The 27,622-nt window shown below is 48.7% G+C and overlaps 9 protein-coding genes and 1 non-coding gene across 10 annotated transcripts; 3 read left to right on the plus strand and 7 right to left on the minus strand.

Moving 5' to 3' along the window:
• Positions 1 to 168: 168 nt before the first annotated feature.
• On the minus strand, positions 169 to 1,229 carry RhiXN_06462 (inhibitor of apoptosis-promoting Bax1 protein; the record flags this gene model as incomplete). The annotated part of the gene is made up of 7 exons (XM_043326278.1): positions 169 to 323; positions 373 to 479; positions 532 to 708; positions 755 to 819; positions 870 to 896; positions 958 to 1,006; positions 1,054 to 1,229. 7 exons carry the CDS (start codon positions 1,227 to 1,229, stop codon positions 169 to 171), a joined length of 756 nt encoding a protein of 251 aa, XP_043181710.1.
• A 223-nt stretch (positions 1,230 to 1,452) lies between these two features.
• On the minus strand, positions 1,453 to 1,552 carry RhiXN_12395. The gene has a single exon. It is a non-coding gene; the product is annotated as a tRNA-Thr (tRNA).
• A 440-nt stretch (positions 1,553 to 1,992) lies between these two features.
• Positions 1,993 to 4,154, minus strand: RhiXN_06463 (AAA domain protein; the record flags this gene model as incomplete). The annotated part of the gene is made up of 4 exons (XM_043326279.1): positions 1,993 to 2,321; positions 2,357 to 3,192; positions 3,242 to 3,794; positions 3,848 to 4,154. The coding sequence occupies 4 exons, from the start codon at positions 4,152 to 4,154 to the stop codon at positions 1,993 to 1,995; spliced, it is 2,025 nt and encodes a 674-aa protein (XP_043181711.1).
• Positions 4,155 to 4,508: 354 nt separating this feature from the next.
• RhiXN_06464 (enoyl-CoA hydratase/isomerase family protein) lies at positions 4,509 to 5,696 on the minus strand (the record flags this gene model as incomplete). The annotated part of the gene is made up of 6 exons (XM_043326280.1): positions 4,509 to 4,756; positions 4,815 to 4,946; positions 5,000 to 5,135; positions 5,191 to 5,282; positions 5,332 to 5,370; positions 5,423 to 5,696. 6 exons carry the CDS (start codon positions 5,694 to 5,696, stop codon positions 4,509 to 4,511), a joined length of 921 nt encoding a protein of 306 aa, XP_043181712.1.
• A 948-nt stretch (positions 5,697 to 6,644) lies between these two features.
• On the minus strand, positions 6,645 to 8,062 carry RhiXN_06465 (bZIP transcription factor; the record flags this gene model as incomplete). The annotated part of the gene is made up of 5 exons (XM_043326281.1): positions 6,645 to 7,063; positions 7,123 to 7,268; positions 7,324 to 7,561; positions 7,620 to 7,718; positions 7,783 to 8,062. The coding sequence occupies 5 exons, from the start codon at positions 8,060 to 8,062 to the stop codon at positions 6,645 to 6,647; spliced, it is 1,182 nt and encodes a 393-aa protein (XP_043181713.1).
• A 6,682-nt stretch (positions 8,063 to 14,744) lies between these two features.
• RhiXN_06466 (NLI interacting factor-like phosphatase) lies at positions 14,745 to 16,456 on the plus strand (the record flags this gene model as incomplete). The annotated part of the gene is made up of 7 exons (XM_043326282.1): positions 14,745 to 14,861; positions 14,944 to 14,977; positions 15,035 to 15,678; positions 15,733 to 15,837; positions 15,887 to 16,036; positions 16,090 to 16,188; positions 16,250 to 16,456. The coding sequence occupies 7 exons, from the start codon at positions 14,745 to 14,747 to the stop codon at positions 16,454 to 16,456; spliced, it is 1,356 nt and encodes a 451-aa protein (XP_043181714.1).
• Positions 16,457 to 17,619: 1,163 nt separating this feature from the next.
• RhiXN_06467 (Magnesium transporter NIPA) lies at positions 17,620 to 19,852 on the minus strand (the record flags this gene model as incomplete). Its single annotated transcript, XM_043326283.1, has 11 exons — positions 17,620 to 18,228; positions 18,286 to 18,324; positions 18,379 to 18,465; positions 18,521 to 18,569; positions 18,626 to 19,062; positions 19,115 to 19,188; positions 19,245 to 19,265; positions 19,326 to 19,375; positions 19,427 to 19,541; positions 19,604 to 19,665; positions 19,725 to 19,852. The coding sequence occupies 11 exons, from the start codon at positions 19,850 to 19,852 to the stop codon at positions 17,620 to 17,622; spliced, it is 1,671 nt and encodes a 556-aa protein (XP_043181715.1).
• A 372-nt stretch (positions 19,853 to 20,224) lies between these two features.
• RhiXN_06468 (uncharacterized protein) lies at positions 20,225 to 22,228 on the minus strand (the record flags this gene model as incomplete). The annotated part of the gene is made up of 10 exons (XM_043326284.1): positions 20,225 to 20,503; positions 20,560 to 21,087; positions 21,209 to 21,341; positions 21,394 to 21,403; positions 21,464 to 21,470; positions 21,526 to 21,541; positions 21,602 to 21,677; positions 21,820 to 21,863; positions 21,916 to 22,040; positions 22,100 to 22,228. 10 exons carry the CDS (start codon positions 22,226 to 22,228, stop codon positions 20,225 to 20,227), a joined length of 1,347 nt encoding a protein of 448 aa, XP_043181716.1.
• A 128-nt stretch (positions 22,229 to 22,356) lies between these two features.
• RhiXN_06469 (uncharacterized protein) lies at positions 22,357 to 23,184 on the plus strand (the record flags this gene model as incomplete). The annotated part of the gene is made up of 3 exons (XM_043326285.1): positions 22,357 to 22,598; positions 22,662 to 22,974; positions 23,029 to 23,184. 3 exons carry the CDS (start codon positions 22,357 to 22,359, stop codon positions 23,182 to 23,184), a joined length of 711 nt encoding a protein of 236 aa, XP_043181717.1.
• Positions 23,185 to 25,319: 2,135 nt separating this feature from the next.
• Positions 25,320 to 27,423, plus strand: RhiXN_06470 (transcriptional regulator Medusa; the record flags this gene model as incomplete). The annotated part of the gene is made up of 4 exons (XM_043326286.1): positions 25,320 to 25,872; positions 25,923 to 26,349; positions 26,403 to 26,826; positions 26,878 to 27,423. The coding sequence occupies 4 exons, from the start codon at positions 25,320 to 25,322 to the stop codon at positions 27,421 to 27,423; spliced, it is 1,950 nt and encodes a 649-aa protein (XP_043181718.1).
• Positions 27,424 to 27,622: the final 199 nt, after the last annotated feature.

Consider the following 27,622-nt stretch of genomic DNA (forward strand, 5'->3'; position numbering starts at 1 on the left):
TGGGGCGAGGCGATAGCCAGCAATCGGGCGAGGATACTATGTTTACCGATCCTCAACTTCATTTAAAATGCGAAGAATGCTGATAAACAGGTTGATGAAATCGAGATATAAGGAAACAGCCCCCATAATGAATTCATCTGGACTGAGTTTCTTGGTAATGAGGTATGTCTAACGAGGCGGGGTCAGGCAAATATCAGGCAGAGTTCCAGAAACACTTGCATCGAAGACAATGTAACCGCTGAAAATAAGGCAGCCCCCGGCGGCGTAGATGAGGTCCATTGTGTGGCTAAATGGAACAAACATCCCAACGAAACCAGTCATGACTGGATAATGATTGAGTAGACTATCGAAACGGAATATCTAGATACTTACCGAGAACCAAAAGGCCCCCAAACAGGAATGGGCCCATTCCAGAGAAGTCGTATTTGCTCTGGAGTGTGAAAAGAGTGAGACCAAGGAACACGCCAAGGGTAATTAACCTGAAAAAACGGTAGTTGAGATAATGTTGTCGTGGCACCGAATATAGCTTACATTGCTTGGAGAACGATCGTCGACTCATAGTATGATACGATAAGGCCAAGACTGAGTGATTCCAGGACTGTGAAGCTCGTGAGGAGAATATAGTTTGTGGGATAAGATAGACGCTTCCACCACAACAGGCCGAGGTTGATGAGCGAACCAAACAACGGGACGAAAACCGCCCATTGACTAGGAAACTCGTTAGTCATTCCTTAAATATAAATAAGTAACCTACTGTGTTTGAACCCAGGCAATGGCGCTATCACTCGAGGCGAGCTTGGTGACAACACAAGTACCGAGCTGGGGGCCGGTTAGATACGATTGACGTTGATATGAGGTAATGAACTCACTATTTGAGCGAAAAGGATAGAATACACCTACAACCAAATAAAATCAGATGCTGAGCGTTCCGCAGTAATAGCCACTTGCCTTTCGCACAAATGCCCGACGGATTTCGGGTGCGGACTCGGAGACAGTCACTCCGTACCTTGAACGATATCAGTGATGTGTCTGGTGGGACCACAGGTTACGCACTTGAAGTCATCAGGAAGATCATTGTCGTCACCAAAGGCATCTACGCCACGAGAGGACTGACCGCGGGTTTCGCCCAGTAATGGTTCGGATGCCTGAGCAGACCCATACTGATTATATTTCTGAGGCGATTGGGGAACAGGTTGATAGCTTGGAGGAGCTTGAGGATAGTTCGACATGGTGGTTGATGTGAGGATGACGGAGGCACTGAGCGACTATTCTGGCCAACCTCACGTGGCCATTTGCAAATTTACTCCGCATTGATTTGCAGGAATATCGTTGGGTAAGATACACTATGTATCACAAAATAAAAATGGTTTGGCACATATTTAAATCAAAATAACTAGGTTTACAAGCATTGCAAAGATTAATAATAGCTCGTTTTTAAGTGGAAAAAAGGAATGCCCTCACCCTGGATCGAACAGAGGACCTCATCATTCTATTACGTAATCATTAACTAACTGAATACTAGTGATGCGCTCTACCACTGAGCTATAAGGGCTTGTGAGAATACCAATTGCATCAAATATTGTGTTTAGAAAGCGCAAAGTACGTAACATCCGTGAATTACTTGCCAGAAGTCACAAATGTGGCTCAATACTGGGTCTAAGTAATGAAAGTTGTAGCTTTTGGTAATTGGTTTACAGAGTTCACATACTCTATGCCAGCACGCGTGGCTTTTTGTGCTCAACAGCTTGCCAATCCGATATGTCCTCAAAGGTGATTCCAACATGTGTGCACTCGGAGACCTTTGGTGTTTTTTTACTCAACAGAACATTCTTAACCCAAGACCAGGTTTTATTTACTGAACTCGACTTAAAACCCTCATTGTCCCAATACATCCGCCAGATTGTGTCGTCATGACGTGAAATATAAACAGAAACAAAGATACATGAGATAAACATAGCGACATAATCAAGACCAAGTAAATGCTAAAATGTTTCAGTCATTGGCACATGCGTCCGCGAATCCGTCGACTGCAGCAGCCTCCTTTTCTCGCTCTGCTGCCCGTTTGACTCGCTCGACGTCTCGCATGGAACGTTTGAGCTCACGGTCCCAGAGAGACATAGCTTCCTCCTCCTTAACTCCCGCGGTACCTCCAGCTCCCGCATTACCAAGTCCGCGAAGAATGTCTTCCTCTCTGATCCCTTCAGCTAAGCCGACAAGCGGTTCGTTGGAAATGGCGGTAGCCTTCCGTCTGCTGGGCGTTGCTTGGCCTACATTCCCTACAATCTTGACAGGCCTCCAGTTTCGAGCACTCCGAGCAAATCCTGAAACTCGCTTCTCGACACTGGTGCAAACGCACCATCCGACGTAAGAATGGCCGTGTAAGCGGCGTGGAGAGCCGATGCCTCATAAAGCTCTGATTCACCTGCTCGAGATCGCTTACTTGGTGATGTTTGTTGCGATCCACGGCTAGTACGACTTGGCGTCCGAGGGGGAGCTTTACTGGGCGTGCGGGTCAGATTGTTGACTGACTTAACCGGAAGTATTACAAGTCCTGCGGCAGCGCGGCGCCGAGCGACAAGAATCGAAATCATCACGAGTCGGGCCTGCATTCCTAACCCACGCGCTGTGCCGACGGCCTGCCCTCCGGCAAGCCCGTCTCGTCCACGCAGTGCATCCAAGGCATGTTTCATGGTAGCTACTCCTGGGTTCCCAGCAGGGTTCGGAATAGCAGTAGTGGTTGGAACTTTGGATGGTGTTGATGGAGCAAACGGATTGACCTCTCGCTCCGCTAGCTCAATAGTCCTCCTGACTGCATCCAATGCGGCCCGAAGGTCACCCGTTTGGGTGGAAAGCTTCTTCGAGAGGAAAGTGAGAGCTGTGGGAGCAATAACCAATGATGCGCCAGTTACACGAGCTGTCGCCGATGCATCTCCACTCGAAGCCGGCTCCAGAGTCGAAAGTCGCCCTTGGACAATCTTGACAATGTCTTCGGCCACGTACGGAGAAACATCGAGAGTGAGAAAATCATTTGCTGCTGTCGTTGTTGTTTGAGAGTCGGTGGCACCGAGGGTCAAGGTATTGGATATTCCGATAATACGCAGGCAGGTAGGGATGATCTGAGCCAAATCGAATATGGACGACAAAGCTGAGGGAGTTCGAAGCACAAAATCCAATTCGTCAAGGACAACCACACTGAAAGGAATGTAAGTGCACCATATCACGTTTAAAATCAGCTACTTACCATTTAATACTCTGACTCAATAATTCACTTTCAAACTTCTTCTTTTCCGAACCAGCACTACCCTTTCCTTTGGGAAGCGGGAATCCGCCCTCCTCGAGAACTCGAGCCCAAACCGAGTTTTCCTCCTTAAGTCCGGTACAATTAACGTATATTCCTTTGACTTGGTCTTTTGCAACTGTGCGCAAAACCTCACTAACAAGTGCGGTTTTACCAGTACCAGGAGCTCCAGAAATGTAAGCCGCCAATTTGTCAGTTGGTTCCTGCGGCTTTCCGGTAAGGAATGGGGTAAGAAAATTCGTCAGGATAGCCCTTTCTTTGTCTCGGCCGATGACTTCCCCAACGCCAGGGCGAAGCAGGGCTCGGGCCCGTGCATGGAGGCTTAGAACAGTAACGGGGGGAGTAGCGGGAGGAGTTAGTTGTAGGCGAGAAACCAGGGATGGGAGTCTGGGAGCAGAAGTAGGGTCAGGTAACTGTTTGACAGGTGACTTGTTGGGAGTCTTGGTTTCTTTAGGTGGTGTCTTAACAGGAGAAGGAAGTCGGACGGAGCGTTTGGCTGGATAGCTATGTCATGAGTCCTGAAGGCTGAAAACAGATGATCATACTTACCAGATTTTTGTGAAGTTACAGCGCTTCCTTGATCACTAGCTTCATCGTCCTCGGGATCTTCGGCAATATCCACTTCCTTGCGAGCGCGAGCACGAGCACGAGCTCTAGATTCGGACAGTTTAGATGTAGATGGTGGTTGGTTTTCTTTTCCAGCTACAACAGGACTAGAGGCGATTCGAGTGCGTTTGTGCGCAGGAGAGGCCATGACTGGATCTGGCTTCCGTGCCGAGGTCTTTGATTGTGGTGTAGGTGACGAGGCGCGAGGAGTACGAGGGGGCCTAGCTCTTTTTCCTAGGTTGGACGACATGTTTATTTGTGCGAAATAATGTTGCTGTTAATGCTATGTAGTGTATAGTGTGAGCCTGAAGTCAAGTACAATGAGAATGTGTGTTGCCAAGCGCTCGTCTGCGAGGACAGCGAAGACTGATGTGAAGTTGATCAAAACCGCCCCTGATACTACGTTACGCGCCTATGCCACGTGATCGTGAGGCGTGTTTCATTTGGATTGAAGCCACATTGTAAATTAATTACATGCATACATCCATTAAGAGTGGGACCACCTGGCCTCACGCTTCTCAGCAAAAGCCAACATCCCTAGGAGCAATGGTCAACATACTGAAGAGCTATAACTCAGGAGTATCAAAGAAACTATCATGCAATACTATGAGTCACGCCGGCGTTCTTTGCGCCATAGAATTGGCTGTGCGACTAAAGCCAATACGCCCCAGGAGAACGGGTTGAGAAGTTGGAATGTGCCACCACTAAAAGCCTCTCGCAGTCCGAGTGCCTCTTTACGTGCAGTAGTAATCGAATCTTTCCACATACCCTCTTTTTGATCCCGCGTAGCGAATAAACTTTGGAAGAGCCGACGTTCAAAGTGCAAACCGTCTTTAAGCGAAAGCTCATATGCTAGAATCAGCATAAAATTAGATAATAGTAACAGGCATCACGCTATGAGTTGGCTTACCCGCATTCACACTTTCTTTGCCAGCTTGTACGGCAACCCTACCAAACCCAGCAATCGTGCTTGCCATCGAGACCGCCTCCTCAACCAGATCGCCTTCAATGATCCTGAGACAAGACCCCATTTTTCCGCTTCCTGGGCCGTAATCATGCGACCAGTGAGTACAAGTTCCATGGCACGCGATTTACCGATAGCATGGGTCAATCGCTGAGTACCCCCAGCCCCTGGAATGACGCCAAGCTTAATCTCAGGTTGGCCAAACCGGGCCGTCGGGGAGGCAAGGATAATATCGCACATCATTGCGAGTTCACATCCACCACCAAGCTAAGTTTCGATCAGTTAGATTACATATAAGCACTGAAACGGGGCGTGCGCTCACCGCAAATCCACTAACTGCTGCGATCACTGGTTTAGGAAACGAGGTGATCCTTGTCCAGTCTCCAAGAAAATTGGTTTTGTATACATCCGTGACTGGAGACGTTGCTTAATCTGAATAAGCTTCCAAGATAACACTGGCAACCACATTGTTTGTCCTTCATTTCTTTGATATCCGCACCGGCTGTAATGAAAAATGTAAGGTCTAATTCAATGTACCAGGGATTCCTTATTACCTGCGAAGGCCTTTTCGCTGCCCGTCACGACCAATGCTCCAACTTCTTCATCTTTCTCGACTTGATCTAAGACCTCGTTGATCTCTTCAAACAATGGAGTGCTAAGTGCGTTCAGAGCTTTCGGGCGGTTGAGTGTCAGTAGAGTCACGTTAGGCTTTGGTCGAGAAACCAAAATGTTTTGATATTCTCTGGATAGTGGGCGAGCAGATGCGAATCCGCGGCAGGAGATCCCCATAGCCCTGCTTGACGATTTAGCAACCCGAGATAAGAACATCTTTTGCTTTTCCGTAGGCTATGGGGCAGTCGCTAGAAACGTGGAATGCCTGAATAGCACTTTCCTCGAGCACGGGATCCAATGATCCGAACCGCACCGGAAGCTAGCGCCCGGCGGTTGGGTATGCTTGCATGTGAAGTTCCAAGGCTTGGGGCTTGGCCATTAGAATGACGCGCCTGGGCGATAAGCACAATATGTCACAATAATGCCCGTATACTGTGGCTTGAGTGTGTCTGAATACCCCGAAGTTGTCCCCTTTCCACAACAGCCAAGCCATAGTACCACATTTGTAGTACCACAAGATTGGCTCATCCCTGTAGATGCTCGCCTATTAAAAATTGTACTTGGCAAACTCAAACCGGTGTATTTCCGAACTTGCCAGCTGGCCATGGTATGTCTTCGGCATGCCAGTATGCGATTGAGTTTGGAAAGTCTCGCGGCAGATCTTAACGAACAACAAAAGGTGACGTGTATCCTCGCGCTACTGTGTAGAGCTAGGGCTCTAGAGAGATCACCCACAAGCTGCCAAATCCCGGGTGATTTTGCCAACGTTAAATCGGCCGCCCACCTAAGCAGCTTACAACACAACCATGTGAGTGTTATCTAAGCCCAGGAACAGATATCGTATGAGAAGGGACCGACAATCATCTCACTTTAAGTAATGTGTAAGATCGATCAAAGGCAATATAACGTTCACAGCTTATGCATCCAGCGTACCAGTAACAAGTACAATTACTTTAGCATGAGTCACGAAGCATAACAGGTCAAGTTAAACGAGAAAAGGCCAATTCGCAAGAAATTTTAAGCTCAACACAAACGGCCCGTGCACAAGGGTACAAAGCCAGTGTCCGTATAGCTCGCAGAAGAACAAACCGCAAATAGGTCCAAGTGAAATGGTGAGAGGCCACACCGCCCACATTGGGTACCAACCTCCCAAATAAAATTAGGTCATGCATCACCGGGCTTCTCAGCCTCGGCACCCGCCTCTGCGGTTGCAGGCGGGCCGGGAGGAGCGGGAGAGCCTTCAGGAACGGCAGCGGGCGTGCCAGACCTGCGGTCGCTCGAGTCTGGCTGGTGAGCAGTTTGACCTTCAACTTGCGGATACCCGAGTGGGGCCATATCGTCGATCCCGGAATTCAACGGTCCCGAGCCCGAGTCCTGCGTCGAGTTCTGTGTCTGAGATGGGAGAGATGGATCCAATGCTGGTGCCGGGGGTTGAGGCTGTCCTGGTTGAGGAGGAGCTGCTTCTGTCGCTACCCCGGGTGGGGGAATCGGCTGGCCTACCGGGGGATTGAGGGGCATTCCGGGAATGGGCACCGTTTGGATCATAAGTTGTGAGTGCGGGTGTCCGTGCTGAGGAACATATGCTGCGAATGAGTGCCAGGGTCTTAGTTCCGAGGGAATAGGAGAATGTTCCCGGACATACCAGACAGAGCGGTCCGGAGGGCCTGGTTTTCGGCACGCAACTGTTCAACCAATATCCTCTGGTCTTCTAGACGCCTGTTGGCCTCATCTGCGTTCGCCAAAGCCACATCGAGCATTGCCGATCGACTCTCGAGTTGCTTCACGTGCCTGATGAATCGGTCAATATGTCTAAATAAATAAACAAACGGCTAAAGATACACACTGATCACGCCGCTCCCGGAACGCACGCTGGGCCTTTCGGTTCTGCTCGGCTCGCTTACTATTATTGAGCGGGCGAGAGCCGTGAGTTGGGTTTTGCTGACCCTGCATGGGCGGGGGGGCTTGAGCGGGGACCGGGTTGACGTCGGGACGATACATTGGGGGCGGATGATGAAAGTCGGACGGGCCGGGATTGGGCGGGGCATATTCTTGAGGAAAGTCGTATGGGACACCGGGGGCAGCTAAGTGGGAGTGGTGAGTGGGCATGGGTGCGGGCAGGTGTGAGTAGGTAACGCTTACGTGGGCGGGAATTGGGATCATGCATGGGAGCATGGGGAGGCGGCAGAGGAGCTTGTTGGACTTGGGGCACGTTCATCATGTGGTGATAGGGAGAGTTGGCTGTAAGGAGGGATATGGGATGAGCATGGAGGCATACATAAGCACACGTAAGACAGGAACTGACATCGACGCTCAGGTTGTGGTTGCATAAGTTGTCTGGAATACCTTGGTTGTTCGGAGTAGGATGTGTAAGACAGATCGTCCCGTGACGAGTGGCGGACGGCGTTTAAAGGGTACGTGCGGCCGGGTTCAGGGACTCCTCTGATCGAAAAATGGCCCTGGGTAGAGTGTTGGTGAGTGTCTGGTGAGTGATGCGAATTCGGATGTTGGAGGTGTGTGAGTGAATGGTGATGGGTAGATGGTGACGGTGCATGGTGGGAGAAATTATTCATTGTCAGACTCATTCGGGAGAGAACCGGAGCGAGCAGATCGGAGCAAGAGCAAGCGCTGGCTGCAATAGCACGCACAACGGAGGACACCGAGCTGGGGGGAGTCTATCCACTTACTAGTGTAGCTAGGGATTATGAGGCAGCGGGGTTGGCTAAGCGTGACCAAGCGACAGAGCTTATAGAGGGATGGAGATGACGGAGCTGGAGAGGCACCGCTTGGACGTTGCGATCTTGATTGACAGCCGGGTGCTCAGTTTGATCTCGTTGGCCCTCCTGGTTGTCGTTGCGCCTGAATCCCTAATCAACCACTAATCGCGACTGTTTGTGCGCAGTCCTTGCACCACCACGCCCGAACCGTAAAAACTCCCCCGGCTCCCCTTCCCGTGGGTTCCGACCCGGCACCCGACGGATCCGCAACTTCCATCCAGCGCCCTATCCCGTTTCAGCTCAGTTTACCCTATCTTGGGTCTCTCCTACCGTGTGGTATACCCACTCCCTGTCTCTTCCTGTCTCTGCTACTGTTCTTTGCTTTTTTGTCATGACACATCGTATACTACTTCCGGACTGCTTCCGGGTGCAAATCTTCTTGTCCTATAAACAACTCGCTCGGCCTCACTAAGTAGCGCATAATTTAATATTAAATATTGGTGGAAATTCTTTCTAGCAAATATATGCTGGCTCCATTTTGACCGCTCTGTTTTTGACGAGCGGTGATTGCTGGGGATAGTGATGTTAGATGACCGGATGGAGCCCTGGCTGACTCACGTCCCTCAGGGTTCAGCTAGAGCATTCTCCGAGCCTTGCCGACCTCTGTTCTACTGTTCAAGCCGCAAGAGAATTTATAAATCGTTCCGGTATGTCCGCGGCAAATGGGCCAACACACGATTTCCGCGTATCTGCGCATGTTGTTTGGTTTTTTATTTACATCTCGCTTAGCACATCGCTTATCTATCGCTTAATAATGATATTCGTCAGCCTACGGCCCAACATTTAGCGCCTGTCGCAAATCCCTGTGCATGTTCTCTTGTGTCGATTTTTTCGCACAACCCCTGTTCACTTGTACCTATATGCGGCCTAAACCGTTGCTTCTTTATACTTCCACGCCGCCATCTGATCAAATAACCTCAGTCTTCGGAGATCGTTGTGCCGGGTCATCTATAATCTAAGTAAAATCTCTGCTGGTCTTTCCGGATGTCTTCTGGCACATTCTCCCCCCGTTTAGTATGTAATAGCGCAACAAGCTTCCCGAACTGGCTCAGGGATTTGTGCGTCACTTGCTTAGATGGCATTACTCTCGAAGTCTCACGTAACCGACTTTTCCGCTTTTCTCATACTGGGCTCCACGAGAATAAACTAGGACTTAATCCGCCCCGCATGCACCGCATGTGCCCTCGTGGTTTATCTACTACACTTCCTGATGCCGGGCCTTTGTGGATACCTTGATTCAGTCCCTTCAAACCCACTCCCTTTCATTTGTGTACCTTGTTTGATACGCATTCTCGGATCCCATCACCTGGGTATTGAGTTTGCTTCTATGCGCAGAATCCCCTCGAGATGTTCTCCTGTAGTAGTGGGTCCAGCTCTCCTTCATACCCTAGGATTTTCACGTTACCATATCCAATCATATGTGTTTCTAATCTCAAGCTTCGACCTTCCGGTGGGTGGGACGAAATTTCCCGAATCGTTTTCTCATTATTACCCCTGGTCATGGCGAAATAGCTCTATCCGAACTTGATTTAATTTATCATTGACCAATATGCCTATGTCACCTCGCAATAACTATCGATTTCCGCGCCTTGGATGGCCATATTTTATATCAAAAACTATACTCACACTATTAACTGACTTTCTGTATTCTATTCTGATCTGAAGGATGTACACGTAGTTAAGCCTGGCCAATAGGAGATATGAGTCTCTTTAATCAAACAGCATGCGGATGCTTTGATCCACGCATCTTGATGTACCTGCTTGCACATGTGCGCTTCACCTCGACTGCTGCCAATTGAATCCTTTACAAAACTGTATTAATTCACTGTATGATTCGGTTTTACCGCCAAAAAAGGTCGACGACTATCTACTCCGGGGGAACATGATCATGTTATAGGAGCCGCCACCCTACAGATATTTGAAGCAGAAGAACTTGTTCGAGCTTGTCAGAAGGGAGCTTAAATTATCGCACCGTGCCATTATTCCTACCGAATCTACCCGACTTGGGCTGGGCCTAGGTTTGTTATCTGCCCTTAAATTAATCATGAAGATTTTGGTGAACATTCCTCTTGCAGTTGCAAATATTGGAAACCCCATATACGACTGCTTTTATTATCGTGGTGCATCGAACAAGAGGCGGCATAAGTCACGTACACGAGTTTTGGCTCAATCCGTATATCCTGCACTGAATCTTCCCACAGCGCGATCTATGATTCGTCAGTGTGTAAATGTCTCGAGTGCAATTCAACCCGTACTTCCCGCGCGGGGTCCTCGATCTCCACTACAGTATCATCAGTGCCTTGAGCGTTTTAAGTGGTGTAATTCCGGGCTGTTCGGTTTCACAGGAGTAATAGTGATTAGCAATACAGCTTTATTTCGCCCAGAAGGAATCGTCCTGACACACATTACATAACGAGATGCATCAGTCGAGACCCCCACTGAGTTGCAATTAATGCACATTTATTTCCATTAACATTCGTGCGTTGGCAACCCCGGTTTCCGCTACGTACACTAAACCGTAGCCTTAATATATTGCAAACGTTGGAAGAGCAAAGGATTCCGGGTGGCTGATTGAACCTTTTTACGCGCCGAGTTTAATCCATGAAGGCACTCTCCGGTCTGCCAGACCAATTATATCGCTAACCGCCTCGGTGTCGCAGTTTGCGCATGACTATTTCGAGTGATCCGAATTACGGGCGCATATATAGTGATATGTTCTAAGTTTATTGTCATCGAGGCTTATAAATAGAATGTTAAGCGATACACGAGCAATTGATTCTAAGTTAAAACACTGGCCTATTGGCTCGCTAATCTTTGTTTGACAAGCTTAGTGGCTTGAAGTGCGTATCTTCTAAGAGGATGTATCAAAGATCGGATAGTGCGTGAGCCGGGTTACTCGCGGGATGCCGATGATTCAGACCCATATACGTAACAAGAAAGCCAGTACAACTAACTCTGCAATACAAGGAAACCATCCGGCTACTGTGGTATCACGCCATGATTGTATTAAACCACTAATGGAGTGACACATGCTCAAATATCTCTGCACGGTACCAACCAATGTTAACTTGATGCTTCCCGTTCGATTCATATGGATAGCAACCCGACCCAACCTAGCTTGACCTTCCTACACTGACCACCTGTTTGACTGCACAATCTGTTGCATTGCGCCCCAGTGCTCCTTTTTAACTCGCTCGTTAGCTAATGCCCATGAATTATTCGGTTATGAACCAGACCAACCATGGGTCTCAACAAAGTATACAGCTGCAACCCTCCCCCCCTTGCCGAATCCATCGACTGTATACATCTTGTATCTTCGATTCACCAGCGCTGGAGAGCATAGGAGAGAATGGGAATAAAGCTGAGTATTCTCCGCTATTGTCCCCTAACACAACTGGTGGCGCGTACAACTTAGCTGACACTGACGCGTACCAAACCCCATCACAACAACAACCTTGAACATGCCATCCAGATCGATGTACCACAACTAAGGCACCCAAACCACCCCATGTCACTGTTATGGGAGTAAAAGATGTGCACCGTATGGTTTTCCCTCCGGTAATGACGAATTTTATCGCGGAATCGACAGTCTGGTAACTCAACTCGGGTGGCATCTGCCACTGCGGCAGCGACTCGGCGCGAGCCTTTTGAGGACGTTTGTCGTCCCTATTTTGAACTATAGCGACTGTCTGGGTGTCTGATTTGACTCTTCATTATATTCCAGACGTAAATAGAGACCTGGAAACAGAGTTTCGATCGAAAAAAGTGTGACAGTGTACAAGTGGGGCCACCGCAACAAGTGTACGCTCCAGAGGTACAAATCGGGACTCTAACCAGCCTTCGTTAACTTCAGAGTTGTTTAATCCTGTAGTGCTCAACAGGCTAGGTTCATTTGACGCTCCCTCCACGCTCTCATCCTCGCTATATTGTCACATATCGGTCAAACGTCGAATGCCCTCCCTGGGAACTTGCTTAGTCTCATGTCTTGGGTTCTGCGTGGCATAAGCCCCAGGTTTTCCGCCCAATTACATCGTTTTAGTATCGTTGGTTAATAGCATATCCCAACAAAACCAACCGGGTAGTCATACCCATGTCTTCACTCAGCTGTTCAAACTCCGCTGATGAGTATGACTCGCATGTTATTGATAATAGCAGTCCATATTCAAATAAAACCCGCAACATTATGATACCATATGTGTGAATATCACATTTCTGTCCACAGTCTAGGTATCGATCGACATGCGCAGCTCGCATCCTATACATTGACTTCTCGCAAGAATGTGGACTCCCGATCGCTCACTTTTACTTGACTCGGGAAAGCTAGGGTGGATTTACGGATCGTCTTTTAGGAGATCGAGAGAAACCAAATCCACATACCCAATAAACGGGTTTACAGTCTATCCCTTACGCTTTTGTCGACACTAAGCAGTATGGTTATGTTGAACCTTATAATCGACAACCTTCCAAACTTCTTTCTCAATCTGATCTCTGTGTAGGAGCCCACGAGTAGCGAACTTCAGTTTTCAAGTGAATGATCCCTGTTGAATCTTGGCCCCACTTTCTACGTTTTCGTAAAATTTTGAGGCTCTTCCCTGCACATCTATCCATCACGCTTAACCTCCAGGTATGGTATAGATCCAAATCCCATTTGTGCTATCCCCTTTAAGCCCGCGCATACAACGTGTAAAATCCCAAAGCGAACAATGACAGCGCAAATTAAGAATCCACACTATTATTCGCTTGAGCAACACTCTGATAAGGAAAGCCACCAGTGAAGTTTGACACAGCCCATATAACTAGTCAGATGCACCTGGCGATATGACGGGCCTTGGTTCGTCACAGCGGATTCGAGTAGTGCACAATCCACTACATGTTACACAAAAAAATGTTTTATCGCCCTATAGCCTTTCAGCCAAGACTTTTCATTAATCTTTCTAGGACATATACCGTCGTTTACACCAACCGTATCAATAAGATATCAATACCAACCAGTGGCCTCGGCTTTGTGCAACACCGAGATTGCCAATACGGTGTTCTTGCTGGCACTATCACGTGCTAATACACACCGTTGTCTACAACTGTTTGGGGCATCGGCATCCCCAGATTAGTAGAAATTTGCGTTCCCCACCAACACATCACGGTTCTCAGTGATCAACACTCAAGTTTCATATATACAATTGATAGGTACGACATTGACCGGCAGTTGTCTCGCCGGAGGTGTTCAAGTGTGGTTTCGCGGGTTTGAATTTGGCCCGGTTAAAATGACGCTCGATCCACACCATTCCCTATACCGTTCTGTTACTTTTTTGTGTACTATATCCCGTTGTTTTTCCGTCACCTCGCCATGTCAACCATCGCCTTCGGCTCGCGGTTGGTAATTGTAGTGGTTGTGTTGGGCCATGGATTAATATGACTGTACTTTTTAACAATAAGGACAGGGGCGGTGGTAACCACATGACATCCTCCGCCCAGTCTAGATACCAAGAACTAAAAGCAAAGTTTACTCGTGGATGAGTCCCCAGTGTATATCGGTCATCTTCAATACAGGCGCACTTGGTATACGTTATGCTCATTCATGGACAACATTGATGTACTGATACATGCATTTATCGTAGCAGGCCTCACCTATGTAAATAGAGCCGCATGTAACCACCTGAAACTGTGGCATAGAGGCATGAGGCAAAAGAATCCTAGCTCTAGCTACTTCGGCCTCGTGTAGACCATGCAAAAGTGTCTTACAGAAAGTCGTGTCCAAAGCCAAATCTGGAAGGTGATGACCCTCGCTGCAACACTTCAAAGGACCGCCGCTTGCATATACCACTTTTATACATTATTGCCAAATTCCAACGGCGCAGAAACAAGCGCGACGCGCCTGGTTATTGACATGTCAGGCCATAGAGCTTCCATTGTTCAGTTTGCGGTTTCCGGCACGGGCTTCGTTTGTACTAATCCGCGTCGAGGCGACAGCGATTGTCCGATTGACAGTTGGATTGACAGGATCACGTGGATGACATCGGGATTACTCAGCCGGGCGCTGGGCACGAGGACCGTGCGTGCATACAGACCGCAAGGCAACCTACCTGCAAAGGCACTTTGATGGGTTCGAGCGCCACGGCGTGTGTGTCGCATGTTGATGGGCGACTTCAAGGACAGTGATATGAGACTTATCTGGGATTACAGATACTGTGCTGGTCTCGCTGGTATGTAAAGGCGCGGGGCGTTGTTTGTTTGTGTGGGGAGTGATTGTCGAAATGGAACGACTAGCGGTGTCCCGGGGTCACAGAGGGTGATCTATTAGGAAATTGAAGGGTGTAAATCGATCTGCAGACTGATTGAACTAAAGAGAGTCTTTGTGTAATGGTGCCTTGTCAGAGTTCCGTGGATTGATTGGCAATGTTTAAGCGCCGGGAGGGTGTTTGGGGGACTGGGTGGGTTGTGTGGCCGGGTGTTGTTCAGTCCATCACTCCTCATCCTCCACCGCCGCCCCGACATGGCTTCCAAGTCCTCTGCCCCCAAGTCCTCTTCGTCGCCGTCTGATGTTACGCGGGCCCCCTCGACGCGTACGAAAGAGACAGCGCCCGCAAGCTCGAGCGCGCAGACCCAGTCGGTGAGCGAATTTCGCTCTCTAACTGTGATTGAACTCTGACGCAATACTCTCTGTTCCTTATCGCAATGACTAACTCTTACAGCGAGCATCGGAGCCCAAGCCAACGTCTGGAGCCAGTGAGTACAGGCGAGTAAAGGGGGTCGGGAATGGCGCTGATTGGGGCCTATGTTCAGATTCAACATCGTCAATTCCCAACGGGAAAACATCTTCTCAACCGGCGGCTGGTTCCGCGCGAGCGTCTGCACAGAAACCAGCCAAGTCCAAGAAGAAGAAACAAAGCGGTTTCTGGGCGTCTCTCAAGGCAGCGCTTATCCCATGTGCTGCCCCCTCGGCCGCCCACCCTATCGACGAAGATGTACTTTCCACAGAGCCGGCGCCCGCTCCCCCAACTTCGGAGCGTGAGAAGGAAAAGTCTCCCACTCCTGCTCCTGCCCCGATCTCTGAAAAACCGGCCGTCCCACCTGCTGAACCCAAGGCTGTTGAGCCCACCAGCTCCAAGGCCAGCACTACTATTGCCCCTGAAGCCAAGTCAAAGCCTACTGTTGCTCCCTTGGTTCCAGTTCCAGTGCCGGCTGCACCAGTTGAGCCCGAGGAGGTCGTCCCCCCCAGCCCCAAACCTCAACTTGCCCCAGAAGAAGAGTCCAAAGGCGTGACTTCGGCGGCTGTTCAGCCCTCAGGTTCCACCGGAGCAGAAACTGACGCCGAGACGAGCCTTACTGACGATGAAGACGGCGACAGGGGACTGGAAGATCCCGACCAAGAAGACGAGGAGGAGCGACTCATCATGCAAGGAGGGGCAGGAATTCCCGTTGGGCCGGTGAGTGTGCTCTTGTTTAGATGTGATGGCCACTCATCACAATTGATGTGATAGGACGGCGAACCCAGGCCATTGCTCCCCCCGCTTGCTCCTGCGCACGCCGGACGCAAGTGCCTCGTGTTGGATCTCGACGAAACACTTGTACACAGTAGTTTCAAGGTATGTATTCGGCCCGCTTTATTGTACTTATCCTAATACGCCTTGGCAGCTTATTCCTCAAGCGGACTATGTCGTCCCTGTCGAGATTGAGTGGCAATGGCACAACGTATATGTGATCAAGCGTCCTGGTGTAGACAACTTCCTCAAGAAGATGGGAGAGTTGTACGAAATCGTAGTCTTCACCGCAAGCTTGAGCAAGGTAAGTATAACTCTTGTTGGATTGACATGTATTCTAACATCCCTGTTTTGCAGTATGCTGATCCGGTCCTAGACAAGCTTGATATTCACAAAGTTGTGTCGCATCGTCTGTTCCGTGAGAGTTGCTACAACCACAAGGGCAATTACGTCAAGGTACGTAGTTTCGGTCGATGCCTTTAATCTCATATTCTGATCGATGTCCTCACCCACAAAGGATCTATCCCAACTCGGGCGTCCGTTGACTGATACCATCATTTTGGACAACTCACCGGCATCCTACATTTTCCACCCCAACAATGCGGTGCCCGTCTCGTCTTGGTTCAATGATCCTCATGATACCGAGCTGACCGACTTGTGCCCCTTCTTGACGGACCTCAGGGTCGTGGACGATGTTCGTGGAGTTTTGGATGGTGGTCTCTAAGGGTTTCATTCAGCTATTTTATTCGACTGGAAATCACTGTTGTAAGTGCATACCATACAAACCGGCGAGGACATACACGGAGGGACATCCCCAACGACGACCCACGCAACGACACCACGTTCACGACTGTTTTATTGGTTCATAATCATTCCATTGTTTCCTTTGCTGTCGGTTTTTTCATTCATCCATACAATGCCTTGCTTTTCATCTGAATTATGTTTTGGACAAGCACACGCTCCCTGTTTGCTTGTGGTCCTTTCTTGCGATTCGTTGTTGATACTTATCCAAACCACCTTCCTTTCTCTGTTTCCCGCTTGCCAATCTCCTATCCTGTACCCGCATACTCATCTCTTCCATTCCCAAGCGTGTGCTGTCTGCATGCAGCGTCTCAAACCCCCTTGTCCTCCGTCTAATCGCTGCGCGTTGACCCTATGTCACTTTCTCGCAACTACCTCTTGATATCAAGATACTTATACCCAAGCATATCAATTAGCCCCCAATCATCATATGCCTGCATGCGCAAATTTTTCTACATTTTTCTTTGAGGTGGGAGTTTTCGCGTTGGGTGTTTTGTTGAGCGGACTGTTTTACTATTTTGGTACTCGATCATGTGATTCCTTGCGTTCTGCAGAGATTATCCTTTATTTTTTTCACCAGTTATCTGTTATGCCAACGCCAATGCGATATGTCTGTCCTGGTTTTCGTTGTCCGAAAAAAAATTGAGTCGATGCGCTTAAAAAAATCGAGCTGAACGTGCGATAGTTGATCCTTGTCTTTGCACGTCCATGATGCAACACTGTAAATCACAACGGTCTGAACCAAAAGGTGGAGATTTTCAACATCGGCGAGTGAAATTGGGTTGCAGCTGCATCGTGCCTGTGCCTGTTCCTACGATTGAGGCCGACGCTCTACAGCTGTGATACTTTGAAAGCTAGCCTGCATAACGATTGTTACGGCCATCACCTCGAGGCTCCAGAATCAATGCCAATCCAATATGTTCGCTCACGTTCGATTCATAACTTGTGGTGCGTAGTAATGTGACATTATTGTTCGAGATATACGTATATAAACAAGCTGAACTATGTACCAAGGTCCCCCAACACTGCAATGTATAAACAACGAAAGCTACTGAAATCATGTACCAGAATATAGTTCATTAAACATCATCGTCGAGCCCGAGGGGAGCCCGTCACACTTGCCCTCTCCCAACCTCCAAATTCGTCATCGTCATCGTCGTCGCTGTCTCGTTTGCGAGAGCTTTGACCACGTTGTGGACCGACGGTGGGGGTCTCTGCATCCTCCTCATCCTCCTCATCATGGGCACCCATCAGACCGCGGCCCTCCTCTCCTTCGTGCTTTGGAGGGAGGTACGAGTTCGATCGGGAGCGTAACGATCCCGAGTTGGCTCGAGTCCTGTTTATCTTGGGACTGAGCGATGTGGCACCCATTGCGCTCCGCCCTTCATCCTCGTCGTCTTCTCCAATCTGCCACAATGGCTCAGACCGCTCGCCAGGTGTGCTTTGATGCAACGTTTCTGTCTCCCGTTCGTCTGCGCTTTCTTCGTCTGAGTTTTTGGCTCGGGATCGGGAAGGCACGCCAATAGTTGTAGTATGATTTGCCAAGTTGGGATCGGGTTTCTTCGTTGTGAGTAGTACAACGCCGCCGATAAGAACCAGAATGGAGAGCGCAATCGCGAATAGCGTCCAGCCTTGATATGCGTCAATTTCGTCATTGAAGACCAGCGAGTTAAGGAACCCAGACGCCGTATAGACCTGTACCAAATCAAGCATTTAGAGACGTTGGAAACGTTACTGTAAAAAGAAACTCACTCCGTAGAAAACTGGGACGACAAGGGTACTATCATAAACCTACATTCGAACTTGAATGAGAATCGTCCCTGCGCCGTTTGTTTCGTTACTCACCTTGAGGCCTTTGTTCAGAGCAATGATCTGGGATACCGCAGTAATGGCCAAGAATATAAATGTAATGATCGCAGCCGGATGACCAAACTATCACCAACATGCTTTAGCACTTTAGCATTAATCAGTAGTAAATAGAACAGACCTGATTTCCAGTATTCTCCTTGCTCAATACGCCAGAGATCAATTTAACTCTTCAAATAAAACGTCAGAGGGCTGGAAAGAGTCAAGCAATGCTGGTAGGACTCACACAGCTTTGGCAAATACCAAGCAACCTCCAGCCAAGCCACCGCCCACGCAAGCCCAACCAATACCAAGCGTCCATGCCAACATATTATCGTCCCTAGATGCGGTCCAACGCTCAAGCAGGTCGCGCAGCCAATATTCCCACGATATACACTTGAACCGTGCCTTTCCTATGACAGTTGTGGGAGCAGGTTGACGATTGGCTGCAGACCCAGCAGGTAACGCAGACAGATCCGAGCGCGCAGAGAGCACAGCGTCCAAGATGGATGTGCAAAAGAAGACGATTGTGAGGGCAGTTGACATAAGGATGAAGAAGAGCAACCAGCCGCCACGACCCCAGAGAGCTGATAGGCGTGCTATATCCATATCGCTCTCAAGACCCGAGTTGATCGATCCAAAGGCAACAATGCCACAAACACCCAGTACAACGACAACCGTACCCTACGGTGCTATTAGCTAGATTCGCTTCCAGTGATATGAGGCAGGGACTCACATAGATGTCTGTCCGGCCGACAGGAGTGCCGACAAGGATCGACGCGAACATGAAGTTAAAAATCAAGGAAGTACCTATTCGATAATAAGACCCTTGTGATTTATTGGAAAACAAGTGAGAGTGAACTTACTGCCAAGTGGTGCGACATATTCTGGAGTGACGTGAGTCAGTATCCATCACCGTTGTCATCATCGACGATTGCGCCACGCACCTGCTCTCATGTATTCCAAGGCAAGCGTACTACCCAGTAGCTGTGATAGACTGGGTGTGCATCTTTAGCCACTGGCATAAGCAATGGGGAGGCCGACTTACATGTAAAGAATCATACCAATTAGCCACAACGGTCTCAGATAGTCTTTCTTCTGCCTCGACGCCTTTGGCAGCGCATTTTGTCGAACGTGGTCCAGCTTGGTTAGGTTCAATCCCCCTGGAGTATGCCAACAGGGTAAACATATTTAAAACAATAGAAAAAGGGAGAATAATTCTTACCAGCGTTGAGGACGGATGAAAGCGTGACAATGCATAATCCAATGATAAAGGCAACGATAGGACTGGAGAATTAAAAAGCAAGACCATGAGCATAGAAGGCATACGTAAAAATAATGCATACTTTTGAGCATGTTTTTGCACATGGGCGACCTCTGTGGCCGCCGCAGCCGCCGCCGCTGTGGCAGTTGGAACAACACTGCTCGCGTTCTGCTGCAGATCCAGCACTGAGGCAGTCAAGTTGGCTGCCATTGAAATGTAAAATAAGAAATATCTAGAATTAGATTATAAAGCGTTGGCTCGGATCACAAATCTAACTGAGATGGGCCGCGTTGCGCGCGCGGAGGCCGAGCTCTGAACGCGACCAGTAACCACAAGAGTCGACCGTAATTGCGCTTTCGGCATCCGTGATATGTCATGGACCCTGAGTGAGCTTAGCCGCCCACATGACGCAACTCCACCCCACTCGTTACAGAGTATAAACGCAGGTGTATTGAAACGAAGCAAGCTCAAAGCATTCAGGTATTATATGTACATGTATCCCATAGACAGTTGGAGTTTTCGAGGGAGAGTGGAGGTATGTTACAATACTACATCCGGATGAATCCGGAAAGGCCAGGGTTGCTACTTTGTGCTTCTAAACACTTTGTAAAATTGGGCAGCACTTTCCGAACGTGGAGTGACGGCAGTCGATTTTCGCTTCCCAGTAGGTGGCGTTTCAGTTGCACGCGGAGTTTGGGACATGCTTGGTGTATTGGGGGTCATAGGCCCATTGACTCGAAACTTCTTCATTTTCGGACTCGTAGGTTCAGGTTCAGGTTGAGTTGGTTGAACTACTGTCTGTGATGACATGAGTGAGGTGTTATTTGCTGGAACACGGCCGTTGATGTAATCCCAAAATGACTAGAGTGATTGTCAGGTTGAATTCATATCGGCATTTCGCGACTTGCCTGAGAAACCTTGTTATTAGAGCGCATATCCGCGTACATGGCCCGCATGGTCGCGTTCATGTCTCCTATTTGGTGTGCAAGTTGGGCGGTAGTCATACCTGGCCCATCTGCCCGTATCGCGACAAGGAGCGCAGAGAAACAGAACTCGACGGGCGAAGTCCTCGAAGTTCGTGCCGGAAGAGGAAACGCTATTTCACGTAACCGCGAGTCGCTTGCAATGTCTCGTATGATATTCAACGCCTTTTCGGACTTGCGCAAGATGCTAACGCTCTCATCTTCTGTAAGCTCGTGCCGTTGTAGAAGTTTGGTTTGCTGGACCTGCGAAGGATGAACGTAGTCCGGTAGCTTGGCGATACAGGCAATAGTCCGGGCTAAACCTTGGAATCCTTTCCCACGATCAATGGATAGGCGAAGCAAAACATCCAATTGGTTTTCCTCAAAGAGTTGGCTGTGCATTTTGTGAACAAACTTGGCGACTGGACCATCGTACGATTGGAATGTTTCTCCAGTTGTGAGGGCCATTCCCAATTGCACGCGCTGTATCGGAGGATTAGACAATGTTAAGTCTTAGCTTGAGATTGAACTTGCCTGAAAAATATCTCGCTGAATTGGAGGAAAGTTCAGGATTATACATATAAAAGTGTGATTCGGGTCTCACCTCGGCTGCCCCAGTCAAATCCCTGTATTCAACGCAAATCAAGGTCTTGTTACGGAACTGCCTCTTGAGATTGTCAGGCAATAAACGGCAACTTTTCGACGAATCAGCTGGCTGAAAGTAGTAGGAAACCCCACTATAAACACGCGTAAGTTCAAATTAACAATTTCACAGCGCAAGTAGCTTACCCATCTTTGTCTAAAGAATCCGCCGTGAGCCATGTCAGTAGTTAATAAAAGATATGGTTAGTTGACTGACGAGGTATCTGAAATCATCAATGAACGTTTAAACGACTATAATAGTGTAGAAAATATACTTACGTGCCCCTCCAAGAAACTTTAAATCCAGCGATCGGCTTCATAAGAGCTTAACGAAAGAAGATAGTGTTGAACATACCGGTAAACAGAGGTCAAACGCTGTTTCCCATCTATGCAAACTCGGGTTTGATTTCCATTCTTATCGGTTGACAAGCCTATTTAAAGATCCATTAGAGGTAAACTAAAGAAGAAGAGATCATGACTTGCTGAAGATGATCTATTAAACGGAATGATTTGAGTGGTTGCAACGGTCAAAGCAACACATATGAAAACTCACCGGAGGGATATAATAATTACGTAGAATTGAATCGATCAACTTGCTCTGTTTTGAGTCTGACCAACTGGAAAGAGGGTCAGGCTCAATAGACACGTCGCACAGCGCTCGCTACTCACACAACATCCCGCTGATATTCTGGATCTAGTTTAATATCACCTTCCCTGATCAGTGCTAGGAAGCTATTAGTTGGCGTAGATATAAATTTGATATTATCCGTACTGTGCAGCCACACTGTGGCAAACTATACAGGAAACCGTATGAGGCACAGCGATAGCACATGCCAATAAACAATGTACACACCGATGAATTATTGGGCTGCTGGAGCGCATTCGTGATCCTGTATTCAGGTGCTTTTCTTTTTCTTTTATTCGATTCAGTCCCAATTCCTTCGTAGTCTGAGATATCGGTCAGGTCTGAATCACTGGACATTATAGGTGGTCGAGAACGATAGCCGGTTTCGGCTCCGCCCTGGGCGTCTATATAAATTGGTCATCACAACATTCGAGTGGCTGTACTCATCAGAGCTACCAAGGCCGACCCTCCACCTCGCGGCACGCATGTCGACACTTGAAGCTCAGGTGAATTTGCTCGCCTCTCTCATAGAACGACTAGATACCGTACGGGACGTCTCTGCTGGAAATCTTCCTGTTCATTTACGCGCGGCGATCGCGAATGTATCGGCCCTTGCAGAAGAACTAGGCTCGACTCGTGTTCAGGATGCTCTCGCGGCTGCTGAAGCGGAACAAAGCGTGAGGGCAATCGACTTGCAGAATAGCAGGCGAGAGATACGTAAACGAAAGTGAGTAGATGTTTGCACTCGTGCTTGAGTCAATTGCTCCATGACGCGATATTCCAACCCCAGGAACCAAGTCGAGGTTACTCTGCCCGTCAAACGACTCGAAGGCAAGAAAAGGCCGTACCCCCTCAAATTAGGGGTTACTCTGCCGCAAGATTTAACCCAAAAATCACTTGAAGAATTTGTCCAGAACTTTAACCAAGCGAATCTGGGCTCTAACCTCAGCATTTGGACTCCGACTAGGGCGGCAGTCGGGCATAGCGGCTTGCTTCGCATGATTGTGCCTAACATTCTCATTGCTTATATCAGTTTACGGTCTGGTGGTAGTAACAGATCCGTAAAAGTGGAATCTGCGACTGTAACTGGGATCTGGGAGCAGGTAGGCACCATATTCTATAGTATCTGAGTATGTTGTTTTGACGATATGGCTCAGAGGACAACTTCCGAGTTTACCGTCTTTCGCTCGTTATCACAACACTTGTTTCGAACCTTGGCCCAGAATGTAGACATGGACGTATTGGATCTATCGGTGCGTACTGAATTCGTGAACCTTGGATATGAACACAAAACCGCTCTTTCTAGTCTTTGATTTTGTCTTATACCAACCTGTATACCGCAAAATGTGCCAAATGCAATTTGATACATTCCTCGCAGGTATATGCTGTTTACCATGGGTAATTTTTTTTTTTGCTAAACCCCCGCTCAGGACAGTACACCGCCCATTATTCGTACGTGGGTAGAAAACGAAAGCTCACAATGGATTCTCCAGTGCTATCATGAGTCATGTTCTCCTCTCTGATCATGTATGCGAGCGCTTGTAACTCATTCAGAATCTCACCCCATATGGTAGTAGTTATCTCACCTGCCTGTGATGCAATCTTGAAACACAGTCCTTCTGCGGTCTAGCTTTGGATGCCGTTTGTCCGAGAATCATCGGTGCTGCTGCCTGGACTCCGACGTGCGCCAACTTTTCTCCATATGCGTTGATTGTTCGGCTGTCCCACGATCGATGAGCTTGCAACTATTGCATATGCCGGTTGCATTCCCAGCACTAGTGCACGCGGGGCCAGTACCCTCCGCCGACTGAACTGTATTCGTGAGACTCAGAGGAGCATATATGGCAAGCCTGCCGACTGCTGTAGTAGCCACGGCCACCCCAAATTCCAAGCCAATTTACAAAATCGTAACTCGTACATCCTGCAACCGCGCAAGCGTACCTCTTCAGGGGGCTGTTGAGCCCGGTCCCGCACGGTGGATACCGGTTGGAGATCCAGCCCTCTGGGAAGAAAATGCCCAACGCACCTCTACTCCGGTTCAAAGTGCATATGTCTGGGTCACGTCTCTGTGGATGGCGGTGTGTCCGCGAGGGGAAACTCTTTTGTTCTGTGCTTCGAACAAAGGGGCCACGTGTGGTGGTGCCGACCGGTAGAGCGGCTTTGGGCTCTCCCAAATTAAAGTTCAGATCGTCGATCGTAGATGGGGGGTATATTCTTTTTTGTGCATGAACTCATTCGTCCCAGACGTGGCGCATGTCCTGCAGCAGTGGATCGATTGCTAGGATGTGGCAATAGATATACATCAAAAGTGTATTTGTTGAATGAGACATTGTGGATTGATTGGAAACTCGGTCGGAGTTTGGCGAGACATTGCATCATGTTCGCGCACATCTGCACTTGAGCTGTTTCAATCCAGAGACACGATTCGAATTCGGGGTTCTTGTGATTAAGGATAGCGTAGTGCGCAGGTGTGCCTGATGGTAAGGTGGATTGAAACGGCGTTGGCGACTTTACAACAAATTGTTGCCCATATGCTCACCTTGTGCTGGGACAAACGAGGTCCAGGTACATACATATGTTATAACAATAACTTAAACTCCAAATAACAAGAGAAATAGACCATCCTATTCAGAGAGCAGCAATCTGTAGAGGATCGGGTATGTTAAATCAGGAAATAATTTCCCGACATGGGTAATTCCCGGAAGCATCGCCACCCGGGATAGCAAACTTGGCCACCGTCTCTCACCTAATTAAAGTACCTCGAAATCTGCTTTCGACCCCCTCACCAGCCACATCCTCTTCTCTATTCAGTTCCATTCAGTTGTTCTCTATCAATCAATCAGTCTGGAGCGAGACTGTCGATCTGTTTGCCCCTACTTCTATATCCAACTATTGGCCATCCATATTCTCCTACTCGCTCTGTAACCTGACCCTGGTTGTCACCGCACGCTAGACACTTACCTTGAGCACCTCCTATATCGTGTATTCAATCCTCTTCTGCTCCCTTTCTCGTCAATTAGTTGCTTTTCAACCAGGGTGAGTAAACACTGAGTTACGCGTCTATCTCTTCTCAAACAATACTCCTCCAATTCAGTCCTTCAACGCCACCTCATTTGGGAGCTCAATAGCTCTCTATCTATCATCTGTGAGTATATAATTTTGATTATTTCTCCTCGCCAAAGGCGGGACAGAGGATGTACGCTCCCAACCTTGGGTGGCGATAACCTGGCTCTAGAGCGTTGCTTCGGACATCCATGTTCACCCCCCCTAGCTCATTGTGCCGATGCGACTACAGTTACCTCACTTTAACGAAATGCTAACTCGGTTTACTACCATAGTTTACGATTGAAGAACCGCTCCCAATCGCATTCGAGTGCCCCTTCCCCCCTTCAACCTGCTCTCGCATATACTGGTATAGAGCCGCATACATTTGGTCGGAAGCAGAGCCATGGACTCTCATATCTCTCTGGGCTATCCCGAGCACCACGATGAGAGTGAATTGTCGTATCCCACCGCCGTCGTTCCTTCAGGCTTGCCTTCGTTGAGCTCCTCAATGGCAATCCTCCCTCAATACTCTCATGCTGGTCGTATGGAGCCCGAATTTATTAACAGTGCTCCCCAAGCTTTTGCTGACGACGAAGACGATAGACCCTCCATTGCTATAGGAAAAACTGTCAGGATCCTAGGGTACCACCCACGAGAGGGAACCTACCGCACACCTATTGTTGTTCGTCTTGTTTTCCGGCGCGACTATCTACCTTCAAAGGCCAGGGTTTCTCTTCGCGTAAAGATGGGAAACATTCCCATTTGCACTGAGATAGAAGGGATTCAGGCCGCCAATGGGGAGCTAGGAGAGTGGAGGTTGCACATTGCCGCCCCTGATCCACGAGAGCTGGATATCGTTGGTCTTGAAGTTCCCCTCATTGTCCAAGCCTTTGACATACACGCGGGAGTTATGACTGACGACGTATGCATTGGGCCATTCAAATTTTGGACTCTCAGTATGTTTGTTTGCCCCTTCGCCTCTGAATATGGGTAACACTCCGTGCAGCATCCGCCGAAGAGGTACGTACAGGCGGGCCCGGGCCAGATTACTTTGGAGTCCTCCCACAATCGTATGGTATGAGTGAGTACGCACAATCGCGTCCGCCTTACTCTAGGAATACATCCATTGGCGAGGAAAGCGCTAGCCAACCCGACGAAGGTTCATTCTCCAGCTCCTACCCAGGCGAGGCACCAGCTTCTGCCTTGGGGCTTACCCACATGACAGAGGCAGCTCACGAAGGCTCAGTGCGCCGCCGCGCACAGCTAGCTATCGACGTTCCTCCTCCTCACAGTACCTTGGATGTATCGAGAAGCGACGGAGATACCGAATCTCCTTCCACAGCAAAGAGCTTTCTCGGTCAGACCCCAGGAGAAGACACATATCAGGTTTCCCTTGGATTCCTTGCGGATCTTAATTCCATGACTAAGAACTGGTGCGCATAGCCGGACGAACTCTGTAGAATAGCTAATGAAGTTTCTCTCCCAGGACACCGGAGGAGGTCAATGACAAGAGGCGGATTGTCGAATTCTTTTGCGTCCGAACTCGCGGTCGCATCGATGTCACGTTCGCTCCTATCCCCGTCGAGAAGGCTCGAGATCTGAGCAAAAACATCGTATCCTGCATTTGGTGGGATGGCATGGAAGAATTTATTATTACTTCGGTAGATACAATTAACCTACTCGAGCGGCTGGTAGGGACCAAGTTCACAACTGAAGAGAAGAATCGTATTAGAAGGAACCTTCAGGGTTTCAAGCCCGCCACTGTCTCAAAGAGTCAGCCCGAGTCCGAGCCCTTCTTTCGCACTCTTATGGAGTTTCCTCCACCAAGACCACGTAACATCGAGAAGGACGTCAAGGCATTTGCATGGTCTAAACTTCCTTCCATGTTGGAGAAGGTTGTCTCGAAATACGTGAGTTAGAGGTTCTCAAAGCGAGTACGATCGACTGAAGGCGACTCTTAGTGGTTCACGTCCTCTTCGAGCGAGTCCGAAACCGATGATACACCCTCAAAAATTCGAATTCTACGCGAGTCGGATAACATCTCCACAGAGTCACCTAATGTATCCGCTCAGCCTCTCTCAGCGTCTGAGACACTAAGCTCTGCTCCACCCTCACAACGAGAAGTTGAATCGATGTGTGGGGATATTATTGAGTCAGGCTCTTACGCTCCCGTGCCTCCTTCCAGTCAAACTCAGTCCGAAGAATATTACTCCGGTACATTCACGAACGAACATCATCTAGGCTATGCTCAAGAATCTCAAGGGTCATTAAATTCAATGTATGGTGGCCCCGACACACTCATGGAAATCAGCGAGGAGTCCGCAGGAGGCTTGCACTCTATTTCGGTCGCCCACACTCGAGTCTCTGGAGGGCCCATGAACGCATGCCCCGAATCGGTGGTGATCCCTGCCCCCAGTAGTACCTATACGCACCACACTGGTGCTAATCAAATGGCCGGCGAGGTTGTCCATAGTGACATGCAGTATATGACGCATACATCCTACTAGAATGTTTTGCTTGTTCACTGCTTTGTTATGGGTTGTTCTTTCGTTTGGTGTTTCAAGTGGTTCATCTGTTCTCCCTTACGGCTTCTGATAATTTGCGCACTGTGTTTCGGCGCCACCTCACCCCACCTCTTACAGTCGACAGACGCATTTTTAAGTTTATTGTGATAGTAGTATACGACTCCGGTTTTGGAAGGAATTC

Source organism: Rhizoctonia solani, chromosome 7 (genome assembly GCF_016906535.1).
Source record: "Rhizoctonia solani chromosome 7, complete sequence".
Lineage (NCBI taxonomy): Eukaryota > Fungi > Basidiomycota > Agaricomycetes > Cantharellales > Ceratobasidiaceae > Rhizoctonia > Rhizoctonia solani.